The sequence below is a fragment of the Pleurodeles waltl genome, chromosome 8 (assembly GCF_031143425.1).
Source record: "Pleurodeles waltl isolate 20211129_DDA chromosome 8, aPleWal1.hap1.20221129, whole genome shotgun sequence".
In the NCBI taxonomy this organism is placed as follows: Eukaryota; Metazoa; Chordata; class Amphibia; order Caudata; family Salamandridae; genus Pleurodeles; species Pleurodeles waltl.
This window is the reverse complement of record NC_090447.1, coordinates 1,302,230,774-1,302,254,063: the sequence shown is the minus strand read 5'-3', so window position 1 is coordinate 1,302,254,063 and position 23,290 is coordinate 1,302,230,774. Positions and strand designations below refer to the sequence as shown.

The window sequence follows — 23,290 nt, the reverse complement described above, 5'->3', positions numbered from 1 at the left end:
TGATTAGGGTTTAGGGGGGAGGGGGGTCAGGGTTTAGGTTTAAGGGGTGGGTTGGGGTGATTTAGGTTTTAGGGTAGGGGGTTGGGGTTGTGGTAATTTTGGGGGTGGGGTTTGGGGTGGTTGTGTGGGTGGGGGGGCCGCTGTAATTTTTAGGGGTGGGGGGCTAGAGGGGACGCATGCTGGAACCGTGCATGCTGATCACTAATGCCTTTACCAGGAATGCCTTTACAACGAAAAATCATTGTAAAGGCATTCGTGGAAAAGGCATTAGTGATACCAACGAGTTTGTTGTTCAGAACTCGTTGTTGAGCCACGGGTGCTTGAAGCACTCGTGGTTTCAACATATAACCACAAAAGGGTTGGTAGGAGTTGCTGTGGGCAGGGTGAGCCTGAGAGTCATTGACTGACCCGGTGTCCCGGATGGGCCAGGTTGTTCGTCAGTGTCTAGATATCCAGAGCTGTTGTCCTCACTGGTGCCCTCATCCTGAGTGGGACTGACAATCTCAGGTATCCTCTCCATGGTGGCAATGGCAAGGTTACCTGTGGAGGGAGTAAGGCACAGAGTTTAGTATATATTATGTTTAGTTGCATTTGTGTGAGATGCAGACAGTGGCCTAACATGATTTCCTGCAATGACATTGACAGCTGCTGCACAGCATATCTTCTCTTTACATACAACTCTGTGACTAGATTTCCATGCTCCATGTTTGGAGTTGTTATACTAGGATGGTTACACTGCTGATAGGATATGTTTATGTGATTATTGACAAGACTGTTCACCTCTGTTACCTGGTGAATAGTCAGGCTTGCCAGATGTCACACATCAAAGCTGTACAATGCACAAAGATGTCCTAGTGGGAACACAGTATGCAGGTATGCAAGGGAAATTGTCCTGTATGTAGATGTTGTGCATGTTCATAGACTCCGCCATCATCCTTTCCAAACCAGGTCAGTCCATTATTGGTTTTTGATATTTTATCTGTGGCCAGTAGGAATGGTCACTCAGCTATAGCTGTGTTTTGCTTTCGTAGCTATTATGAGTGTGCAATTGCATTGCTGTCATTGCATGTACTATTCCTCACTGGAACAATCTAGATGGTATAGCTAGTAATGTAGTTGTACATGCATTACATGTGATGTGTTGTGCACATTCCAGATTTTCACAATGATGGGCTTGTGCATTCTGGGAGTCGTAATTCATGTGCCATCTCCAAGGGCTGTGAGGGCAGTTGGGGTCGGTGGAGAGGTGGCATGACAGAGAGGGGTATTAGGTGATTTGGTGAGAGGTGTAGTGGCTTAAATAGTAAAACTGGGTGGGCTTGGGTGGTGTGGGAGCATGAAGGACAAGACAATTGTGACATAAACGCTGTGGGTACTTACCAGACTCCAGCTCCCCCGGTATGCCTGAGAGGCCCTCTGGGTGCAGTATGTCCAAGACCCTCTCCTCTCATGATGTAAAGGTAAAGGAAGGAGGTGGGGGCCCACCGCAGGTCTTCTCTATGGATAGCTGGTGCCTGGATGCCATGGAACTCACCTTCCCCCGTAGGTCGTTCCACCTCTTCCTCCTCCCATGTGCGAGGATGACTGCCTACAAAATTGACACTGTAAACTATCCTTTGCCACAACTCCATTTTCCTGGCAATAGATGTTTGTTGGACCTGTGCTCCGAACAGTTTTATCCACCATGACCCTCAACTCGTCATCAGTGAAACGTGGGTGTTTTTGTGGGGACATGGTTGTTGTTGTGTAGACAGTGTGTGGGGGTGTTGTGAGAGTAAGGGTGAAGTGTTGGGTAATTGGTGTGGTGTGGGTTCTGCAATGTGAGTTGGAGACGGTCGTAGCGGATTGTGTGTGCTGGTGATGTGTGTATTTTTAATTTATTATGCTTACATTTATTTAACATGTAATTTTAAATTTAGTCTGACCACCAAAATCATAATCTTGCAGTTGGACCACCAGGAATGCGATGGTTGGACCGCCACAGTGGGTAGGGCGGTCCTATGGACTGCCATACTCGTAGTCAGGACCAAAGAACTTTAACAAAACTTTATTAACTTTCTTTTATTTTACCATAGGGAGATCTCTGGCTCAATAGCAGAGATCTCTGCCAAGTGTGTGGGACATCAAATACTGTCATAATGTCACTACTAGTATTAACTTGACCATTGTACCTGACATATTTACTGACTTCACACCCTATTTCAGGGGGTGGGGACACGTTAGTCTACACTTTTGAGTAATTTTACACTTGTAAATGGTGAATAGCAAAAAGTAGTAAAGTTAGTCAAAAGTCTTCAAGTAAACTTATACACGTAGATTTACTCACATGTATGTCTACCTTTGTGAATAGCACCTAAAATGTGTAAATTTACACTTGTTTGTAAATTTACTACTTTTGGCTAATCACCATTGAGAGTGCAAATTTACTACAGAGTGTAGACTTACATGTCTCCATGTCCTGAACTGAAGAGACGAAGCACAATTCACAAGTGTGAAGTTACTACTAGTAACTTTTCCCATGTAGGTGTGAAGTTTCTACTGGTAGCTTTACACACGTTGGCAGAAGTGTAGATCTTCCTATGTCAAAGTATACGTAAAAGTAAAAAAGTTCATTTAACTTGAAAAAAGTTGTATGATAAATCTTAATGTAAATTAATTTTATATCTTTATTTTAAATACAGAACAAAATAAAAGCAATGCTATAGCACTATTAACTTAATTGTGCATTACATATTTGATAATTAGATTATATTAAATTCAAATTAATTTTCGCTAGCTTTACTAAACAATATCCACATAATGAAAAATGTTTATTTATTTACTCCTGGAAGTAACGTGTTTAGTACCAGATAATAAACTGCTTTTGTTTATTTACTGTGTATTAAAAGTTACCAAATGTTATGTATAAAATTATTTAAATTAGTTGTGTCTTTTTTAAATAGTTACATTTATTTTTACATAGAAAAGTTTAACCAAATATTATATGATACAAATGTACGTATATAATTGTCTAACATAAGGTTTTTTGTATTTATACTTTTACAAAGTCATAATAAATAAATACATTTTAAATATTTTTCCATGGGGCTCTATTTTTAAGTCCCTTTCTCCATTATTTTCAACAGAAGATTGTTGCTGTACCAGTGATTGGTCATGTGTGGTGCTGGACTTACTGCAGGTTTGAGCTGGAGTACTTCCCAAATATTTTGGCTACAGTAACTTTAGAAGTGCAGTTTGTCCATAACAATTGGTTTACTCTTTGGTTGGTGGGTGCATGTCATACCCTAGACGCCTCTTTGACCCTTCCTAAACTCCTGCTAAGTCCACCCTTAACCCCTCACATTTTGTAGTAAGTATTCCCCACTTTCAGCCCCTCCCCCCCCACAATTACTACTAAAAAGGGGGCCTACATGTTCGGACATCTCAGGTGACAAGGGCAGAGATCTCTACACATAAAAGATAGGAGAAGCGGAGACAGAGGCCTCCTTACCTAAGATAGTGAATAGCATTTTGTAGTATAAGTAGTACTTTTGTAGTAGGAGTAAACTTACTGCAAAATGCAGGTTCTGAATGGGCCCCAAAGTATGTACCATGTAATAGAGTGCAGGTAATACTGTCTACTCCACCCCCGTGAAATAAGATTGGACAGTCATTGTCTTGGTTTTGTCCAAATTACATTCTAGCTTTAAAATGTGTGTATGCATTCAGCAGGTTTATTTCCTCAAATCTGATCAACAGAGTGCTTTCACTTATATTTCTCTTTCAAAGGGAAACTTAAAGCCTCTGTATAACGCAAGGGAGGAGAGACTTTCATCTATTTCCCAAACTGTTGTAAGTGAGCAAATAAATTCACATCTCCAAACTCAAAACATACTGCTTTAGTTGCTAGGGCATTTTTGGCCCTACCCTCTCCCTGGTCCCCCAGGATTTGTTTCTGTCTATACCTGTCCAGCATGTATGAAATATGTCTGTATCTGGGATATTTCAATCTATTCTATGGCTTACCCGATTTCTTGAAGAGGGTATCTCTAATAGGATCACTTATAATAACACACTTCAATTTAAAAATACCCCAGGGTGGACAGGATCTTTGGTTACGATAAGCCTATATAAGTTTCCAGTAGTATCAATGGTGCATAGATATCTATTTGAGCATTTTTACGGCTCCCAGTTATCTATTTTAGGGGCCATTACTATCAAGAACTTGCTATTGAATATTTCTAAAACATATTTGTGAGAATTTGTCCTCCGGATAGAAAATAAAACCTCTTAAGGCCCCCTGGTGCTACATTTGCCCTGTCCATAATTTTTCTAGTTTGAATTTAGAATTTCCATTACCATGGAAGGTGACGTTTACAAGAATCTATTCTTAAACCAACTCTGTTTTCTGTTAATCTAGATGTGGGGTTCCTGAAAGGCTTTGTTGACTCTAAGAAGGCTCATTTGCCATTTTATTTCCTGTTCTAAAATATCTGAAGAAACTGTAAGTTTCCCCAGAATTGTTCAGGAAATTAATGAAGTAGTCTAACATCGGCCCTAGAATATACTGAGGAAACTTGAACATTCCTTGAAAATTGTAAATTAGACTCTATGGCGGTCATTCCTACTTTGGCGGGCGGCGGTCGCCGCCCGCCTGGCGGGAACCGCCAGAAGACCGTACCGCGGTCAAAAGACCGCAGCGGTCATTCTGTCTTTCCCGCTGGGCTGGCGGGCGACCGCCAAAAGGCCGCCCGCCCGCCCAGCGGGAAAGCACCAGCAACGAGGAAGCCGGCTCCGAATGGAGCCGGCGGAGTTGCTGATGTGCGACGGGTGCAGTTGCACCCGTCGCGATTTTCAGTGTCTGCCAAGCAGACATTGAAAATCAATGTGGGGCCCTGTTAGGGGGCCCCTGCAGTGCCCATGCCAGTGGCATGGGCACTGCAGGGGCCCCCAGGGGCCCCACGACACCCGTTCCCGCCAGCCAGGTTCTGGCGGTGAAAACCGCCAGAACCAGGCTGGCGGGAAGGGGGTCGGAATCCCCATGGCAGTGCTGCTTGCAGCGCCGCCGTGGAGGATTCACAGGGGCAGCGGGAAACCGCTGGCTTCCCTTTTCTGACCGCGGCTTTACCGCCACGGTCAGAATAGCCCCAGAAGCACCGCCAGCCTGTTGGCGGTGCTTCCTCCGTCCCCTACCCTGGCGGTCTCGGACCGCCAGGGTAGGAATGACCCCCTATATATTGGAAGTTAGCATCTCATGGCAATACCCAGGGCTGCTGCTATGAAGGTACACTTCAAGGCAAAAATGAATAAGGGGCAGATTTACTAACGATTTGTGCTGGGTTTGAGTTACAAAAGTGATGCAAAGTGTTGATTTTTTTTTTTACTTTCCACTACAACCTTTAGGGCTGGAAATTAGCCCTCAAGCAATGCAAATACGCTCTAGATCTGCTTTACGTCAAGAAGGCATACCATATGTGGTACATGGGCATTCCCACACAACCACTTATGGCTATTGACGCAAAGCTATATATAGCCATATCTGTAGAGAGGGCTTTGCACAAAAAAATAATACCTCTTCGAGGCTGGCATTAACTTAGGGAAATGTTTTTATTTCTTCATAGTTTTCTAACTTTGTTTTTTGTAATACAAAGTGGCAAACTATGTCTAAGCATAGTATTTTGTAATGATTTGGTGGGTGATTGATGGATGGATGAACATATGGATGAGTGAGTGAAGGGATGGACGGCTGAGTGAAAGGGTAAATGGAGAGATGTATGAGTGGCTGGATGCATCAATGGGACGAAGGTTGGATGGATGGGTGTAAGGATGGATGGCTGAGCCAAAAGGAGGATGAGGGATGGATGTAGTAAAAGGATGGATAGATGGAGCGAAAGGGTGGATGAATGAGTGAAAACATGGATGGATGATCGAAAGGATGATGAATGAATGGATGGATGAAAGGGAGTGGATAAGTAGGTGAAAGGATGGATGATTGACTGGATGGATTGGTTTGATGGATGGGTGTCCCGGGGTCCGTGGCAGCTCTCCTTTATGGGCTCCACAGCTACCCTACACCCTCCTTATTTTTTTGGCCCATTTTTATTGTATCAAGAGTGAATAATTATTTACTCTTGGTACAATAAAAATAAAATGCAGACCTGCTTCGGGTCCAGCAGCAAACTGACGCAACTAGTGACATTGTTTGATTGCTGACACAGAAGCATGAAGGTGCCTGCGCCATTCCAGCACTGTACGCATGCCTGTGTGACTATGTGTGTGAGTTAAAGTGAGAGAGAGTCAGTGAAGGAGTAAGTCAGCGTGAGTGAGAATGAGTGACAGTAAGGATGAGTATGTGTGAGAATCAATATGAGTGAGTGAGGGAGAATGAGAGTAAGTGTAACTGAGTGCTACTGTGTGTGAGACAGAAGACTGAGTAATTCAGAATGAGTGACACAGAGTGGGCCAAAGTAGAATGAGTGAGACTGTGTGAATTAGTGAGACAGATTGAGACTGAGTGGGTCAAAGTGGGACAGTAAACTAAGGGGGTGATTTATATGAGGCCTGCGCCGCAGGAGTGTCACTTTTTTAGATGCTCTGGTGGCGCAGGCCTCTCAATCGTATTTATGAGGCGATGCAGTCACCCTGCATGGCTTTGCATGGCCTCATAGATACGAAGTACGGCATGGCTGCGCAAAGCGCTGCGTTGCCTTACTCTGCGTCAAGGAGGCATTCCATGGGCATTGCAGTGGGTGTTCCCAGGCAACACCAATGGATTTTCACTCTGACCCAGATTTACAAAGTCATGTAAACCTGGGGCAGCGCCAAAACCTTACACCTCCCCAGAGCAGGCGTAACAAGGAGAAATGCCTTCATTTCTCCTTGTTTTTTTCTTCTTTCCATGAGTGCTGCATTCTGCGTGAGGAAAACGCCTCCATGGATTGGTTTTGTGCAGAAAAGTCTCCCTTCCTGCACAAAAACAATCCTGCCAAAAACTTAGACACTCTTGCACCATGGTGCAAGGGTGCCTGCATCGGCACCAGGCACCAAATTATGCGAGTGTTTCGCGTAGATACGATGAATTCCTGCCCTTTTGATTCGGCATAGGGTAGCGCTGCAAAAAGACTTGTGGTACTGCCCTATGCCAAATCGTTGTGAGACCCTTAGTGCCAGAAAATGTGAGAGAACCCTTCAAGACGAAGCTCATTGGAAGTCGAGCCAAGCATTACTCCCCACCACTTTTAAAGGTCATCAGTCGCCACTGGTACTGTCCCTTCTACTCTCAAGGGGCATAAAGGCAGCTGCAGGAGCAGAAACAAGACAGCAAGAGCTCAGTTGACTTTCAGCAGTTTCCACTCCTTGCCATCCTCTGAGCATTTAACAGCACAGATGAGGATTTTTAGGATATCAAGCTTGGGTAGCTGATTAAACTTGACATGTCATTGAGTGTTAAAGGGTGTCACTTCCACTACACGTTGCATTTTTTCAGAATGTAACGTGATGCTATTCAAAAACACCAAATAGTCTTTCACTGTGCTTCTCTTTTCTGCTCAGTTTTTTTAAGTTTTGTATGGCATTGCACTTCACCTATATAACTTCAGAAAGCTGCTACATGAAGGAAACCAACATGAATTGATTTCCTAAATAGAAGTTAGTCCAGTTCAATAGGGCAGGTAATGTCTTACCTGCATTTTAGCAAAGGCTCTATTAAAATTGAATTCTCAGGATGTAAACTATGTGCCATTAAATCAATTGGCTTTTATATTTTATTAGTGTTGCATGAATATGATGTTTTGTTAGACCATCACTCGCCTGGGTACATTTGTCTTTTCTATTAAATGAGTTAAATAATTTTGTATAGAAATATTTATTTTTGTAACATGTATCTATATTGATTATTGTCGATGAGCAATGAATATTGATTATTCTTATAAAGGCATGGAATATTATTGAATGAAAAGTTGAGAGGAATTATTTTTTTAATCCTCTAAGTGGTACTAGAGAAATTATTGAACAAAATTCTTCATGGAGCCAGAGTTTGTGATATTAAATAACCAGATTCTGCTAGATCGTTGAGTTGCTCTAGCGAGTGTAGAATTTTTAAAGGAAACAAGGACTTTTTCCCCAGTAGGATTTATGCATAATATTGAGCATTTTAAATCTGGTCCTGAATTCACCTGGGAACAAGTGGAGATTTAGATGTGGTCACGTTTTGGATGCTCTGAACATTTTGACTTGCTAATTTTGCATTCTTTGCAGTCTCGTTAGCTTTTGGGGGCCGCCAGTGCTGACTATGTTGCGGTAGTTGAGGCAAACAATAGCTGGAGATCTGGTTAGTGCTCTTCTGTTGTTAGTTTGTGGGAGTGAAGGATTTTACAGAGGCAAGAGAGTTGGTTTCTTTGACGATTACAATGATTTGCAGCATCAACTTGAAGTCCGAAACGAAAATGATGCCCACATTTCTGACCTGTTGAAAAAATTTAAGACGGGACAGGCCAGTCCATTGAGGTTGCATATTAGACTCTATAAATTGGAGATCAAGACTTTAGTCTTTGATCCATTCCGGAAAAGGTAACTTCCTTTATCTGAATGTAAACTTGATCAAGACATTCAGTGGTGCAGGCATGCATGGCTGTGCAGGTGTCAACGCGAATGTGTATATGGGTATTGGGAATTTGACTTGACTGATGGTGACCTAGTAGTTGAGCCTGGGAGTGTGGGTATGGAAATATTTAAGAGGGGAGAGAATCGACCTCTGGTGTGAAATGATGCTCATGAACCTATCCATATTTTTTGGTTTCAGTTGTGAAGGAATTATCAAATCCATACAAGGGTCCACCCTTATATCCTTCCAATTATTAAGTTTCCTCAACAGGACTCTGTGATCCCAGGAAGCCCAGAACGCAAGGGGGATAAGCTCTGCTTGCAGGCCTTTTGTTAAGCTTCAGCTACATTCTCTGCTTTTATCAAGGGCTTATCGCTGGGGACGACTTTTTCCAAGAATTTGCTTGGTAGATCGATCTCAGTTGGACAGCACCTGGGGGGGTCTCTTGTGGGCTTCTTTAGGAGTTAAGGGAGGGATGATTGTACATGTTACAGAATCGGAAACTGTGGGTCCCTAAAAAAAAAGCGTTACTCATGCTCGTAATATCAGCACCCAGGGGTTAGGATACATTTCTTTACGAATGGTTCTGATGGGAGTTTGGAGGCTTTATTTTTCTTGGCAAAGACTGAGCACTTCTTCCACTGTCAAAGAGTTTAAAGGTAGAGTGTGACGACTAGGACTATGAGGATATAGGCACTCATTACGGCAGTCTTTTAACAAAATCGCTAAAGCCGCTGGCGCCAGAAGGCCACAAGTGCTGGTGGTCTTCCAATCACCATATTACTAGTACTGAAGGATTTCTGCCACATTTTGGGTGGAAATCCTGCAGTAGTCGTGCTGGCGGTCAGAGGTGCATGGGTGGTTCCACCACCAGCCCCGCCCTGCCAAAAGGACCCCACCAGACATATTACGACCTGTAATATGACCTGGCGGTGTCCTGATGGTGGGACGCTGCCGGCAGTGGAAGCACCCATTCCCTACCGGACGACCTCCTCGCCGGATAAGGTAAGTCGGGTGTCCGACAGGGGAGGGTGGTGGGTGTTGTTTGTGTGAGTTGGAGTTGTCTGCGTGTGTGTATGCATGTTTGAATGTATGTGTGTATGTGTGGTTGAATGCGTGTATGAATGTTGAAGTGAATGTGTGTATGAATGTTGAAGTCAATGAATGTTGCGGTGATTCCATGTATGGATGCTTGTGAGTGTATGCATGTATGGATGCTTGTGGGAGAATGCGTGTATGTCAGTGTTGGTGAATGAGTGAATGCGGGGTGCGTGTGCATGTACGCGGGGCTCTGTTCTAGAAGGGGGTGGGGTTGCTGTTCAGGTAGGGGGTGGTGGGTTCTGATATGGAAAGTGGTGGGTTTGCTGGGGTGTGGGGGAGTCGTCTGCCAGTGACAGGAAAGAAATTTACTGTCACTGGTAGCCTTTCTGACAGGGTTTTCGAGGCAGTGCTACCACGGCGGAAACCCTGGTGGAAAGCCTACTCTTAATACTGCCGGTGGTCTTCATTGGACCGCTGGGTTGGAGATGCTAATCTCCAGCCTGGCTGTCCAACCGCCCTGGTGGTACAGGCGGGCATGCGGCGGTCTTCACCGCCAGCGCGTCGGCGGTGAGACCGCCACCGTGGCCCTGGCAGTCAGAAGACAGCCAGGATCATAATGAAGGCCATATTGTTGGTAAGGTGTTAGTACTCTGCTTTCTATGACAAACCACTTTTCAGGATCAGAATTTGTAGGGGACTTTATGTCTGCTGCATTGTAAAGTTAGTTAAAGTCCTGCCAGATTGGACTCTCACTTTATTAACTGCTGGAGCAAGCTCTCTGAAGAGGCCTTTATCCACAACAAGCGCTACCCAAAAACGAATAATCTAGAAAAGATTACATAAAGGCTGGATGCATTTCTGGGTACCTACAGCCAGCACGTTTCCTTCGAACGGTGGGAGCGCAGCGTGCGCACTTCTTCGTGCCTGCAGGTCGGAAGCACAACAGCAGCGCATTCATGCCGGAGTGTTTGGATAAGAGTATCCCCGTGCGCGGGGGACTGAGGGCAGGCCGCAGTGTAGGTGCTGTTGCTGCTACACGGAGCAGCTCGGAGGTCCAGGGCAGTGCACGAAGCTTCAATGAACAGAAAGGGGGCTATTTGTCCCCGCTTCCTTCCCTCCGAGCTGCGGGATCCGTGGCTGCGTCACTGCCTCCCCTCCCTCGAGAAAAAAACAAATCTCTTCAGATGTCCGGGAGCGCCAAGAGCTCTCGAGGTGAGCCCAGCTTTCGTTATGCCTGCGTAAAATGTTCTCGGTATTAGAGACCACAAGGAGATTCTGCTCATCGGGGAAGTTTCCAGCGTTCCCTGCATCCCTGCCACCGACTCACTGCCAAGAAGTTTGCTCGAAGAGCCAGCGGCTTCCGCCAGCCTGTCTGTGAGCCACCCCTCCTGAACGAGGCCGAAATGCAGGACGACAAGGTAAGTGTGGAAACGTGCTGAACGGAACAGGGTAAGGCGGCGTGTGGATTGTATATGTGAAAAGATGTGTAGTCTGCCCCAACCCTCTCCTCTGTCTCCTCCAAAGGCTGTGAGTTGTCAGAGAAGTGACTGACACACCGCGTTGCCTTTAGCTGCATTTCTCAGTCAGTTCCAGGCAGAATGAATGAGGGCTGCGGAGCTTGGTAGACTGAAGTACTATGATTTGAAATGTTCTGTGGTGAAAACCCAGAGTGGACCATGTTCAAACGATTCTCCTTGATACAGTTGCGCGCACTCTAGTTTTGATCATTTATGTTTAAATAAAGACAAGATGCATTCTGCTGGGTATACATAAATACCAGCCACCTGAACACAGTTACGAGCAGCCACTTCTACTCAGAACAACTGGAATTAACTCCATATGAGTTTCTCACATGTCAAAAAATATATTAAGAACTGAATTCAGTAGAAACCATTACATAATTGGTGAACTGGATTTCCTCCCGGGTTGTCGCCCCCATGCCTCCTTGAATATGATGCCAGATGATTTCTGTCATTATGTGTGAATGAACAGTCTACTTTTAAGACTCATTTCGTCTGCAACGCATTTAAAGCACATATCCCCCTCCAGGGCCATTTAGACGTGATGTGGTTGGAAGTGAGGAATTACACCCTTAACCACAAACACGTGGGGAGTTCTGGGCCGGAAACCTTGAAATGAAGTCAAAGAGCATGGCGGTATTCCTATTTACATATGTTCACCCAGCTTCTCGGTTTCATAGTGGTGTGGCTGTTATAACACTTTACTACCTGTTCAAGAGGGGTTGTTAATTGTGGAATCAACGATAATCTACCTAATCTTACTCGTACTTCATCAGTACCAAGAGCCTATAAAAACTGTGCGGTGGGAAATATCGGATAACGCTGCTCTTCTCGCTGTCGCAGTTGAAAAAATGCTCTGAAAGCAAAGGAACGTCAATATTGTGGCTGTCACCATGGCTTGGAAATGTACTGAGTGTGAGATTTGGGGGAGGGAGGCGAGGGAATGTTGTGTCACTGTCAGTACATTTCCATTTCTTGGGAAAGTGCAGAAAATGATCTCGGGTAGGAGTGGGGGAGCCTCAGTGTTGTATAATTTGGGTTTAGGATGCTCCCATAGAGAATCCCTGTCGTTTATTTCAGTTTCTAAATCTCATAACTCCCTGCTATGACATAGTATTACTTGATAAAAAACCGGGTACCTACTGTTGTGGTTTTATAAAGCCCTCCAGGCCGGGCTGACAGGGCCCGGAGAGCGTGTCAGCGATGCGCTGCGTTTCTGTTTAGGCTGAAAGCAGAACCCACAGCTGCAGGAGGTGGGAGGAAGGTAGGGAAGGTGGTGAGCTGGTCTAGGATGGGTGGTAAGCCGTGTTATATATGGCTCCCCCATTACTCCTCTGCCACCGAGTAGCAGTTAAAGCAGGGGCAGTTGATATTGGGGACCATTCATAAAATACAATTATCAATGGGTAAAAAGTGAATTATGCGGATATTTTTCACCTCGGGGTTCTGAGTGACATCATAGACAATTCGAGCTTCGCTCTCGTTGTCTGTTTTATGTCACTCAGAACCCCTTGGTGAAAACGTCCCTCTAATTCACTGTTACCTGTCTATAATTCTTTGTGTGTTCTGTGATATTTGTTTCACAAATCACCAGCATAGCACAGGTGTTTTTCGACACCCACCCTTCAGCTTGATTTGCTGTCTATTGCATCTTGCCTTTTTTCTTGTTGGACATGAGCAACCATAGAAAGGAACATCTTATGTCACCCCAAAATGTGCAAAAGTACGAAACAATAGTTTTTGGTACCTTTACAATGTGTTTTTGCTGTTTCTGTTGCCTGTTATGCAGTGCTTAATTTGAACCAGCGGTTTCGGGTGCTCAGCACCGGAACTTAATTATTAGCACCAGCACTTATGACAGCTTGAAACATGGTGGCGCTGTCTAGTTTTGAAATTAGCACAACAACATTTTAATATTTCAATAACACATTAAAAATGACCAATGCCTGCCACCCATGCCGTTCTTAGATCTCTCTGGGTAATCTGGGATAGTCTGAATTGTCACACTTGTAGAAGTGTGATGGTTAGTAGTTTTGCTGGTACTGTCATTGGCAGCACTGGCAGGGCACTGGGTGCTGTAAGTTGCAGTGGCCTCCTGACACGGACCATGGTACTTATTTACTTTTACAAACTAAGCGCTTTTATGTTACATCTGTCTTATTTCACCAATAAGGTTGTTTTACTTTTATTGATGTCATTCTTTTCTCAGTTTTTCTTTCTTATTTCTCTTGGCATTTGCTTGTAGTGCTGAGACATACTTTTAGTTTGAACCCAACTATTGAGGACCCAATGGGTGATTCAGTGGTGGTGAAGTCACGAAAGCCCATCCTTTAATCTACTTGTGCCTCAGTTACACAACTGTTATGTTATTAGGATTTGTAAGGCACAGCTAATCACTTGTGAGGGTATCCAGGTGCCTAAGCAGGTGTCTAGGCATAAGACTGGCATGTAGGATGTCCGCCTTGCAAAGGTAGGCGAAGAGCCAGGTCTTCGGCTTCTTGCAGAATTCAAAAGTGAGGAGGTGGGCCTAATTTGTTGAGGGAGTTTGTTCCAGGTCTTGGGTGCAATGTAGGAGAATGATTGACCTCCTGTTCTGCTTTTGTAGATGCAAAGGGTGTGTGCGAGTGTGTCTGGTCGCATGTGTCTGGTGGGTTAGTGAAAGTGATGCGGTTGTTCGTGTATGGTGGTCCAATTTTGTGTATTGTTTTTTATGCGCACGTGAGAAGTTTGAATTGGCTGCGTTTGTGGATGAGTAGCCAGTGGCGCTCTCTAAAGTCAAGGATGAGTTTCTCTGAGGTGTTCAGGATGGTTAGCCCTTTGAATATCATGCATGGAATGTGGGAACAGGAGAAGCTGACATAGTTGACCTGTGCAGTTATGTTGACCTTGGTGTCCAGGATGATTCCCAGGTTTCTGCCCTGGTCAGTTGGTGTGGGTCCAAGCTTTGCTGGCCACCTGGTGGAGTCCCATGAAGAGTTCTTCTTCTCAGACATGAGGACTTCTGTGCTGTCGGAGTTCAGTTTCAGGCAATTAGATCTCATCCAGTCTGCTACATTGATCATGTAGTTGGAGAAATTGGTTCTGGTGGTGGTAGACTTGTTGATCAGAGAAAGGATGAGATGAGTGTCATTTGCGTAGAATACGATGGTGGGCCCTTGAGATCTGATGATCTTGGCGAGTAGTGTAATGTAGATTTAGAACAGGGTTGGGCTGAGCAATGAATCCAGAGGGACTCTGCGGCTCATATGCTTGGATTCAGAGGTGTAGGGTGGTAGTCTGACTCACTGAGTTCTTCCTGTAAGGAAGGTTTTTATCCAATTGAGGGGCGGACCTTGGATGCCTATGTCATGCACTTTTCTGGCAAGGGTGTGGTGGGAGATTGTATCGAAGGCTGGGGAGAGGACGAGGAGGAAGAGGGCTGTGTTTTTTCTTTGGTCCAGTGTTGTGCGGATGTCATCTGAGGTTGCAATGGGTGCTGTTTCTGTACTGCGGTTGCTCCGAAATGCTAATTCGGTGTGATCCAGTAGGTCGTGGAGTTCAAGATGGCTGTTGAGTTGTTTGTTTATGGCCTTCTCCATCACTGAGTATGAGAGCGGAGAGATGGGTCGGAAGTTGCTCAGGTTGCTGGGGTGGGCCGATGTTTTTTTGAGGAAGGTGTTGACTGCAGCATGTTTCCAGGCTTCTGGGAAGTTGGCGGATTTGATGGAGTTGTTGATGATGTGGGTGAGGTTGTTGCTGACTAGTGGTCCTCCCATGTTGAAGATGTGGTGGGGGCATGGGTAAGTTGGGGCCTTAGAGTGTATTGTTTTCATGATCGTTGTTGTGTCTTCCTCTGTTAGTTTTTCCATTTAGTCAGATGTTCATCCCAGTAGGCAGTGGTCAGATTGCCGATGAGACCTTCAAGGTCTGACTGTTGATTGAAGTTGCTGTATATTTTTTCTATTTTGCTGTAAAATAAGTAAAAGTTGTTGCTGAGTTCCTGGAATGAGGTGAAGATGTTGGCTGTGGCCTTGGGTGGGGAATTCTTTGACTATTGAGCAGATCTCTTTACAGCTGTTGGAGCTCACCTTTGTCCTTTTGTGGTGTCTTGCACAAGTTTGTAGTAGCATCTGAGTGCAGCCTTGAAGGTGGCTCTGGCATTGGTATCTTGGCTGGATCTCCATTTTCTTTCCAGCTGCTTGCAGTGGCATTTGGTGTCTGTGTAGTTCTTGATACATTTATGGAAGCTGGTGATATCCTTGTTGAGGTCATTGTGGAAGTTGGGTTGGTCTGTTATGAGGTTGTTGGGCCAGTCTGCCCCTTTCCCTTTGCTCCAGTTCTGGCTGTGCAGATTAATGCTGGTGGGTGTGTTGACTTGTGGTGCATTGATGTGGAAGCGTATGATGGAGTGTTCCATCCATTGAGCGGTGAGGCGAAATTGTATGTGATCATGTCACTGGTGGCGAAGATTGGGGCAAGAGTGTTGGGTTGGTGACAAGCTGGGTGAGTCCAGTGTTGCCCAAGCCTTCAAGGAGGTTGTGGAGCAGGGGTCCGTTGTGTGCTCGAGGTGGACGTTGAGGTCACCGAGTAGCACAAAGTCTTTGGAGTTGATGGTGAGGGAAGCTGTTAGAAATGGGGTTTTTGCTTGGCAGTCAGGTTACCCCCTGTCCAAGCAAGAACCCCCACTCTAGTCAGGGTAAGTCACACACAATCCAAATTATCCTGTGCCCACCCTCTGGTAGCTTGGCACGAGCAGTCAGGCTTAACTTAGAAGGCAATGTGTAAAGTATTTGTGCAATAAATCATACAATAACACAATATAGCACCACAAAAATAGACCACACACTGTTTAGAAAAATATATAATATTTATCTGGATATTTGCAGGTCAAAACGAATAAAGATGCAATATGAAATTGTAGAGATATCACTGAAAAGTGATATAAAGTGTCTTAAGTCTTTAAAAAGCAAACAAAGTCTCTTTCAAGCACAAAGTACCTGGTTTAAAGTGGAAAATCTCCGCAAAGGGCCGCAGAGGAAGAGATACGTGGAAAAATGGTGTGTGCGCCGGGTTCGCCCCTTCACACACGGACTTGCGTCGTTATTTTTCACGCGGGGAAGTCGTGCGTCGTTTTCCGGCGCGCGGACAGTCTCCTTCTGTGGTTCGCGGGATTACCAGATGTCTCGAGGTCTGTGCGTGGAATCCTAGGCTTGTTTTCTGTCTGCGCGTCATTCCGGTGGGCTGTGCGTGGAATCTTCTCCCTCACGGGAGGCGTCGTGTCGATTTCCTTTCTGGAGTCGGGCGGCGTTGTCCAGACGAGGCCGTGCGTCGAAGTTCCGGTCGCACCGCAGGCGTCTCGTCGAGCGGCGTCTTTCCGGATCGGCGTGCAGTGAAGTATTCACCGCGAAGCAAGCTGTGCGTCGAATTTTTCGGCACACACGGCGTCCAAATGAAAAAGAGAAGTCTTTTTGGTCCTGAGACTTCAGGGAACAGGAGGCAAGCTCTATCCAAGCCCTTGGAGAGCACTTCAGCAGCAAGGCAAGAGTTCGGCAAGGCAGCAGGGCAACAGCAAGGCAGCAGTCCTTTGTAGAAAGCAGTCAGGTGGGCCCTTTAGGCAGCCAGGCAGTTCTTCTTGGCAGGATGCAGGTTCTGGTTCAGGTTTCTTCTCCAGCAAGTGTCTGAGGTGGTAGGGCAGAGGCCCTGTTTTATACCCAAATGTGTCTTTGAAGTGGGGGAGATTTCAAAGAGTGGCTAAGAAGTGCACCAGGTCCCCTTTCAGTTCAATCCTGTCTGCCAGGGTCCCAGTAGGGGGTGTGGCAGTCCTTTGTGTGAGAGCAGGCCCTCCACCCTCCCAGCCCAGGAAGACCCAATCAAAATGCAGATGTATGCAAGTGAGGCTGAGTACCCTGTGTTTGGGGTGTGCCTGAGTGAATGCACAAGGAGCTGTCAACTAAACCCAGCCAGACGTGGATTGTAAGGCACAGAAAGATTTAAGTGCAAAGAAATGCTCACTTTCCACAAGTGGCATTTCTAGAATAGTAATATTAAATCCGACTTCACCAGTCTGCAGGATTTTGTATTACCATTCTGGCCATACTAAATATGACCTTCCTGATCCTTTCAGATCAGCAGCTGCCACTTCAACAATGTATGAGGGCAGCCCCAATGTTAGCCTATGAAGGGAGCAGGCCTCACAGTAGTGTAAAAACGAATTTAGGAGTTTTACACTACCAGGACATATAAACTACACAGGTACATGTCCTGCCTTTTACCCACACAGCACCCTGCTCTAGGGGTTACCTAGGGCACACATTAGGGGTGACTTATATGTAGAAAAAGGGGAGCTTTAGGCTTGGCAAGTACTTTTAAATGTCAAGTCGAAGTGGCAGTGAAACTGCACACACAGGCCTTGCAATGGCAGGCCTGAGACAAGGTTAAGGGGTTACTTAAGTGGGTGGCACAACCAGTGCTGCAGGCCCACTAGTAGCATTTAATCTATAGGCCCTAGGCTCATACAGTGCACATTACTAGGGACTCATAGGTAAATTAAATAGTCCAATTGGGTATGATCCAATGTTACCATATTTAAAGGGAGAGAGCATATGCACTTTAGCACTGGCAAGCAGTGGTAAAGTGCGCAGAGTCTAAAAACCAGCAAAAATGAGGTCAGAAAAAGAGAAGGAGGAAGGCAAAAAGTCTGGGGATAACCCTGCAGAAGGGCCATTTCCAACAGGAGCAATGAAATCTGTGATAAGGTTGCTGAAGTTGGTTTATAGTCCTGGGTGTCGGTATGCAAGGGTGCCTTTCAGGGTAAAGCTGTTGTGTATTTGTGGTCTGAAGTGCATGTGTTCCATGAAGAGTGTGTTGATATCTGTGGATGTAATGCATTTAATTTGTGTCCTTGTGGATGATTGTGAGTCCTCCTCCTGGCTTGTGAAGGTGCTCCTGTCATGCAATCTTGTAGCCTGAAGGGATAGCTGCAGCAATGAGGGTGCCAAGCGGGGTTGAGCCTGGTTTCTTTGAGGAAGAGGGGGGCTGGTGAATTGTTGCTAAGAAAGTCCCAGATTTCAGTGGCATGTTTACTAAGTGAGCAAGTGTTGAGGAGCATGCCGGTTTGGTGTGTTGTGTGGCATTTGTCCAGGTGGTTGGAGGTGTTGCTGGAGCATGGGGGACGTGTGCAGGTGTACTTCGGCAGGTGAGTCGGCAGTGGGTGCATGTCAAGGCTCCTACTGTGATGTAGGGTGTGGTACGGGAGCAGTATGTGAATCGGCAGCCCAGGTCAGTTTGTGGCGCTGGGGGTGGTCCAGGCACAGACACGCACAGGTAGGCTTGCCTTTGACATATATTCGGCATGCCAAATGCGTTGCGGTGCTGCAGCCACCATTAAATAGGTCCTGGGAAAGAGGAGGAGTGCAGGGGTGGTGGGTGAGGACGGCAGACATGGAAAGAAGCAGCAGAAAGGCAATACATAGGAGAGCAGTTAAGGAGCAGGGGAGAAGGTAAGAGGTGCGGGAAGGGGAGGGGTGAAAGGAATGCGGACGGGCATGTGGGGAGAAGGACATGAAGCAGAAACAGCAGTGAGAGTGGCAAAATAGTGGGTAAGGAGGAGAACAAGAGCTGCAGAAAGAGGCTAAAACAAGGGAGAAAAGGCACAAAAAGCCACAAAAAGTGCAAAAGAGGAGTAAAAACAGAGGTACAAGAGAGGCTGGAAACGGGGAAGAAAAGGTACAAAGAGACACAGAAAAGTGAGACAGAGGAGAAAGAAGAGGCATAAGGATGTTAATAACAGTGAAGAAAAAGACACAAACTAATGGTACAAAGTAGTAAAAAGAGGCAAAGAGATGCTACAAACGAGGAAGAAAAAGGCACAAAAAGTGGGACAGAGGGGTGTGAGAGTGGCACGAAGAAGATGTCAAATATGGAAATATGAAGTGATAATTTAAGGTTACACTTTACTCATGGTTTCATATTGTGTCTTGCAGGTGTGGCTATTGTTGGCTAGTATTCTCCTTTGCCCACTGGTGCAGCACCAAGCTGGCTTGGAAGGGGTCCGTGTGTTTAAACGACCCCCTGTGTCGCGAGTTCGGAACTGCGCTGATCGACCAGAGGAGCTACTGGAACAATTGTACGGGCGTCTCACAGCGGGCATGCTTAGTGCTTTCCACCACACACTGCAGCTGGAACCCCTTGGGAAGGAGAACATTAGTTGCCCTGCTGGGGGAAGAGGTCCCGCTGATAAGAAACATCGCCTGCCCATCAACCTCCATAGTGTGTCCCCCTGGGCCTACAGGTGAAGCTTATGCACCACACCCACTTTTAGTGCATGCCACTTCCTGAAGAATGTCTGCACATTTTTTCCCATAATTATGTTAGTAGTGCTTAACCAAATAGTATTTTTTTAAGGGATTTCAAAAGTCAATATTGTATGTATTTTTTTCTCATGAAAAAAACAAAGATTCTACAAGCTAAAAATTTACGACATATGGAATAATTGCACAAATCACAGAATAATTAACATTTTAAATCAATTAATTTTCTTAAGGCAGACCTTGATAAGTTTACATAATTCTTCCAGCCTGCCAAATGCTCACTCTTGTCTCATGCATGTCCGTTATTTACACAGTCTAATTGGGTATAGTGTGTTCCTGTGAGAGGAGCACATGCTGAGATTTAATTGGAACAGGAGAAGGTCGAAAAGCCACATACTTATCCATCTGTGTTTAAAGGTATGTTTGTCAAACCAACGCTCATGTCATTTTACCGAGTTACAATATCTCCAATGGAACAGGATACAGCGCATTTCTGGTTCGTCAGAATAATTGAAAACGTAGACCTAGTGCATCCAGACCAGCTACCATATCATCCATGATTGCCGCCACTCTGTGCTCCCAAGCCTTTAAAGAGTGCATCCAATGTACAGAAAAAATAACGATTCTCTTTAGCCACTGCTGCATCTCTAGCAGTCAGCAGCAATAGGCATTCTAGAATGTTGCTTTAGTGATGGCGTCTGTTTAGGTTTTGAAACATAAAATGACACCATTTGCCAGATGGCCCCTGAAATATGCAAAAAGAACAAGTGATGGACGGAATGCTGAACAATGTCAAACATTCACCCCCAGTACAGAGATCGGGACCTAAATCCATCTTTTTTTGCTGCCCATGCCGTTTCAGTTTGACCCAGCTATATGCAAATCAGTCTAGACCCTGTTCCCAATGGGAACAGTCCAGCCCGAACTGCCAAGCCAGGTCCCCCCTGGACTGGAAACAAGCATCCTAGGACCGGTTTCAGGAAATCACCCTTCATCAGCCAGGCTAGCTTGATTCCAGTGGCATGGGGACCACGGGACCCACGTCTGGGCATACCCTTCCCACTTGGGGCGACAAATGCAAAAATAACAAGTGATGGACGTAATGCTGATCAATGTCAAACATTCACCCCCAGTACAGAGAGCTGGGCCTAAATCCATCGTTTATTTGCTACCCTTGCCATTCCAGTTTGGACCCAGCTATATGCAAATCAGTCTTTACCCTGTTACCAATGGGGGTGAGTGTTTGAAAAGTGTCAGTGCTCCGTCCATCATCCTTTTGAGTTGCTAAAGTTGCCCTAAGTGGGAAGGGTATGCCCAGACGTGGGTCCCTTGCTCACTGTGCCACTGGATTCAAGCTAGCCTGGCTGATGAAGGGTGATACCTTGAAACCGGTCCCAGGATGCTTGAATCCTGTCCAGGGAGGACCTGGCATGGCAGTTTGGGCTGGACTGCTCCTATTGGGAGCAGGGTCAAGACTGATTTGCATATGGCTAGGCCCAAACTGCGGTGGCATGGTGAGCAAAAGAATGATGGATTAAACCCAGATCTGCTACTGGGGGTGAGTGTTTAAAAAGTTTCAATGCTCCATCCATCATCCTTTTGTGTTGCTAAAGTTGCCTTAATTGGGAAGGGTATGCCCAGACGTGGCTCCCTTGCTCACTGTGCCACTGGATTCAAGCTAGCCTGGCTGATGAAGGGTGATACCTTGAAACCGGTCCCAGGATGCTTGAATCCTGTCCAGGGATGACCTGGCTTGGCAGTTTGGGCTGGACTGCTCCTATTGGGAGCAGGGTCAAGACTGATTTGCATATGGCTAGGTCCAAACAAGGGTGGCATGGTGAGCAAAAGAACAATGGAATAAACCCAGATCTGTGACTGGGGTGAGTGTTTGAAAAGTGTCAGCGCTCCGTCCATCATCCTTTTGTGTTGCTAAAGTTGCCCTAAGTGGGAAGGGTATGCTCAGACGTGGTTCCCTTGCTCACTGTGCCACTGGATTCAAGCTAGCCTGGCTGATAAAGGGTGATACCCTGAAACCGGTCCCAGGATGCTTGAATCGTGTCCTGGGAGGACCTGGCATGGCAGTTCGGGCCGGACTGCTCCCATTGGGAGCAGGGTCAACACTGATTTGCATATGGCTAGGCCCAAACTGCGGTGGCATGGTGAGCAAAAGAATGATGGATTAAACTCAGATCTGCGACTGGGGGTGAGTGTTTAAAAAGTTTCAACGCTCCATCCATCATCCTTTTGTGTTGCTAAAGTTGCCTTAAGTGGGAAGGGTATGCCCAGACGTGGGTCCCTTGCTCACTGTGCCACTGGATTCAAGCTAGCCTGGCTGATAAAGGGTGATACCCTGAAACCGGTCCCAGGCTGCTTGAATCCTGTCCAGGGAGGACCTGGCTTGGCAGTTCGGGCCGGACTGCTCCCATTGGGAGCAGGGTCAACACTGATTTGCATATGGCTAGGCCCAAACTGCGGTGGCATGGTGAGCAAAAGAATGATGGATTAAACCCAGATCTGCGACTGGGGGTGAGTGTTTAAAAAGTTTCAACGCTCCATCCATCATCCTTTTGTGTTGCTAAAGTTGCCTTAAGTGGGAAGGGTATGCCCAGACGTGGGTCCCTTGCTCACTGTGCCACTGGATTCAAGCTAGCCTGGCTGATAAAGGGTGATACCCTGAAACCGGTCCCAGGATGCTTGAATCCTGTCCAGGGAGGACCTGGTTTGGCAGTTCGGGCCGGACTGCTCCCATTGGGAGCAGGGTCAACACAGATTTGCATATGGCTAGGCCCAAACTGCGGTGGCATGGTGAGCAAAAGAATGATGGATTAAACCCAGATCTGCGACTGGGGGTGAGTGTTTAAAAAGTTTCTACGCTCCATCCATCATCCTTTTGTGTTGCTAAAGTTGCCTTAAGTGGGAAGGGTATGCCCAGACGTAGGTCCCTTGCTCACTGTGCCACTGGATTCAAGCTAGCCTGGCTGATGAAGGGTGATACCCTGAAACCAGTCCCAGGATGCTTGAATTCTGTCCAGGGAGGACCTGGCTTGGCAGTTCGTGCTGGACTGCTCCCATTGGGAGCAGTGTCAAGACTGATTTGCATATGGCTAGGCCCAAACTGGGGTGGCATGGTGAGCAAAAGAACGATGGATTAAACCCAGATCTGTGAGTGGGGGTGAGTGTTTGAAAGGTTTCAGCGCTCTGTCCATCATCCTTTTGTATTGCTAAAGTTGCCCTAAGTGGGAAGGGTATGCCCAGACGTGGGTCCCGTGCTCACTGTGCCACTGTATTCAAGCTAGCCTGGCTGATGAAGGGTGATACCCTGAAACTGGTCCCAGGATGCTTGAATCCTGTCCAGGGAGAACCTGACTTGGCAGTTCGGGCTGGACTGCTCCCATTGGGAGCAGGGTCAAGACTGATTTGGATGTGGCTATGCCCAAACTGGGGTAGCCTTGTGAGCAAAAGAACAATGGATTAAACCCAGATCTGTGACTGGGGGTGAGTGGTTGAAAAGCTTCAGTGCTCCGTCCATCATCCTTTTGTATTGCTAAAGTTGCCGTGAAATATTAGACTGTGATGTTTCAAATGAGTGTCCCCTCTTCCAAGTCAATAGTTACCTATGACTATGACCTTTCTTACCATGTTTAAAATTTAGTTTTCTGATACATCTTGATAAGCCAGCAGTAACTTCCTCCAATGCTGAGCTGCAAAGTGTCAGAGACAGGACAATAGGTCCCATACACAAAGATTTTGAGAAAAAGTTTTCCTGATAGCCACAATTCACATTTTCGTTTGCACCAATGGACAAATGTGCTTCTTGGAGTTCAATTTCAGGCCTCTGCCAACTTCTAATCTTTTTGATG

General features: G+C 46.0%; 1 protein-coding gene across 1 annotated transcript in view; it reads left to right on the top strand.

The window, feature by feature from the left end:
• The first annotated feature begins 10,534 nt into the window (after positions 1–10,534).
• IL17D (interleukin 17D) overlaps positions 10,535–23,290 on the top strand; it is a 100,465-nt gene continuing 87,709 nt past the window's right edge. Inside the window, exons 1-2 of the mRNA XM_069202277.1 lie at positions 10,535–11,040; positions 19,104–19,411. Coding sequence (XP_069058378.1) covers positions 11,026–11,040; positions 19,104–19,411 — 323 coding nt within the window. The 5' untranslated portion in view covers positions 10,535–11,025. The remainder of the gene's footprint in view (positions 11,041–19,103; positions 19,412–23,290) is intronic.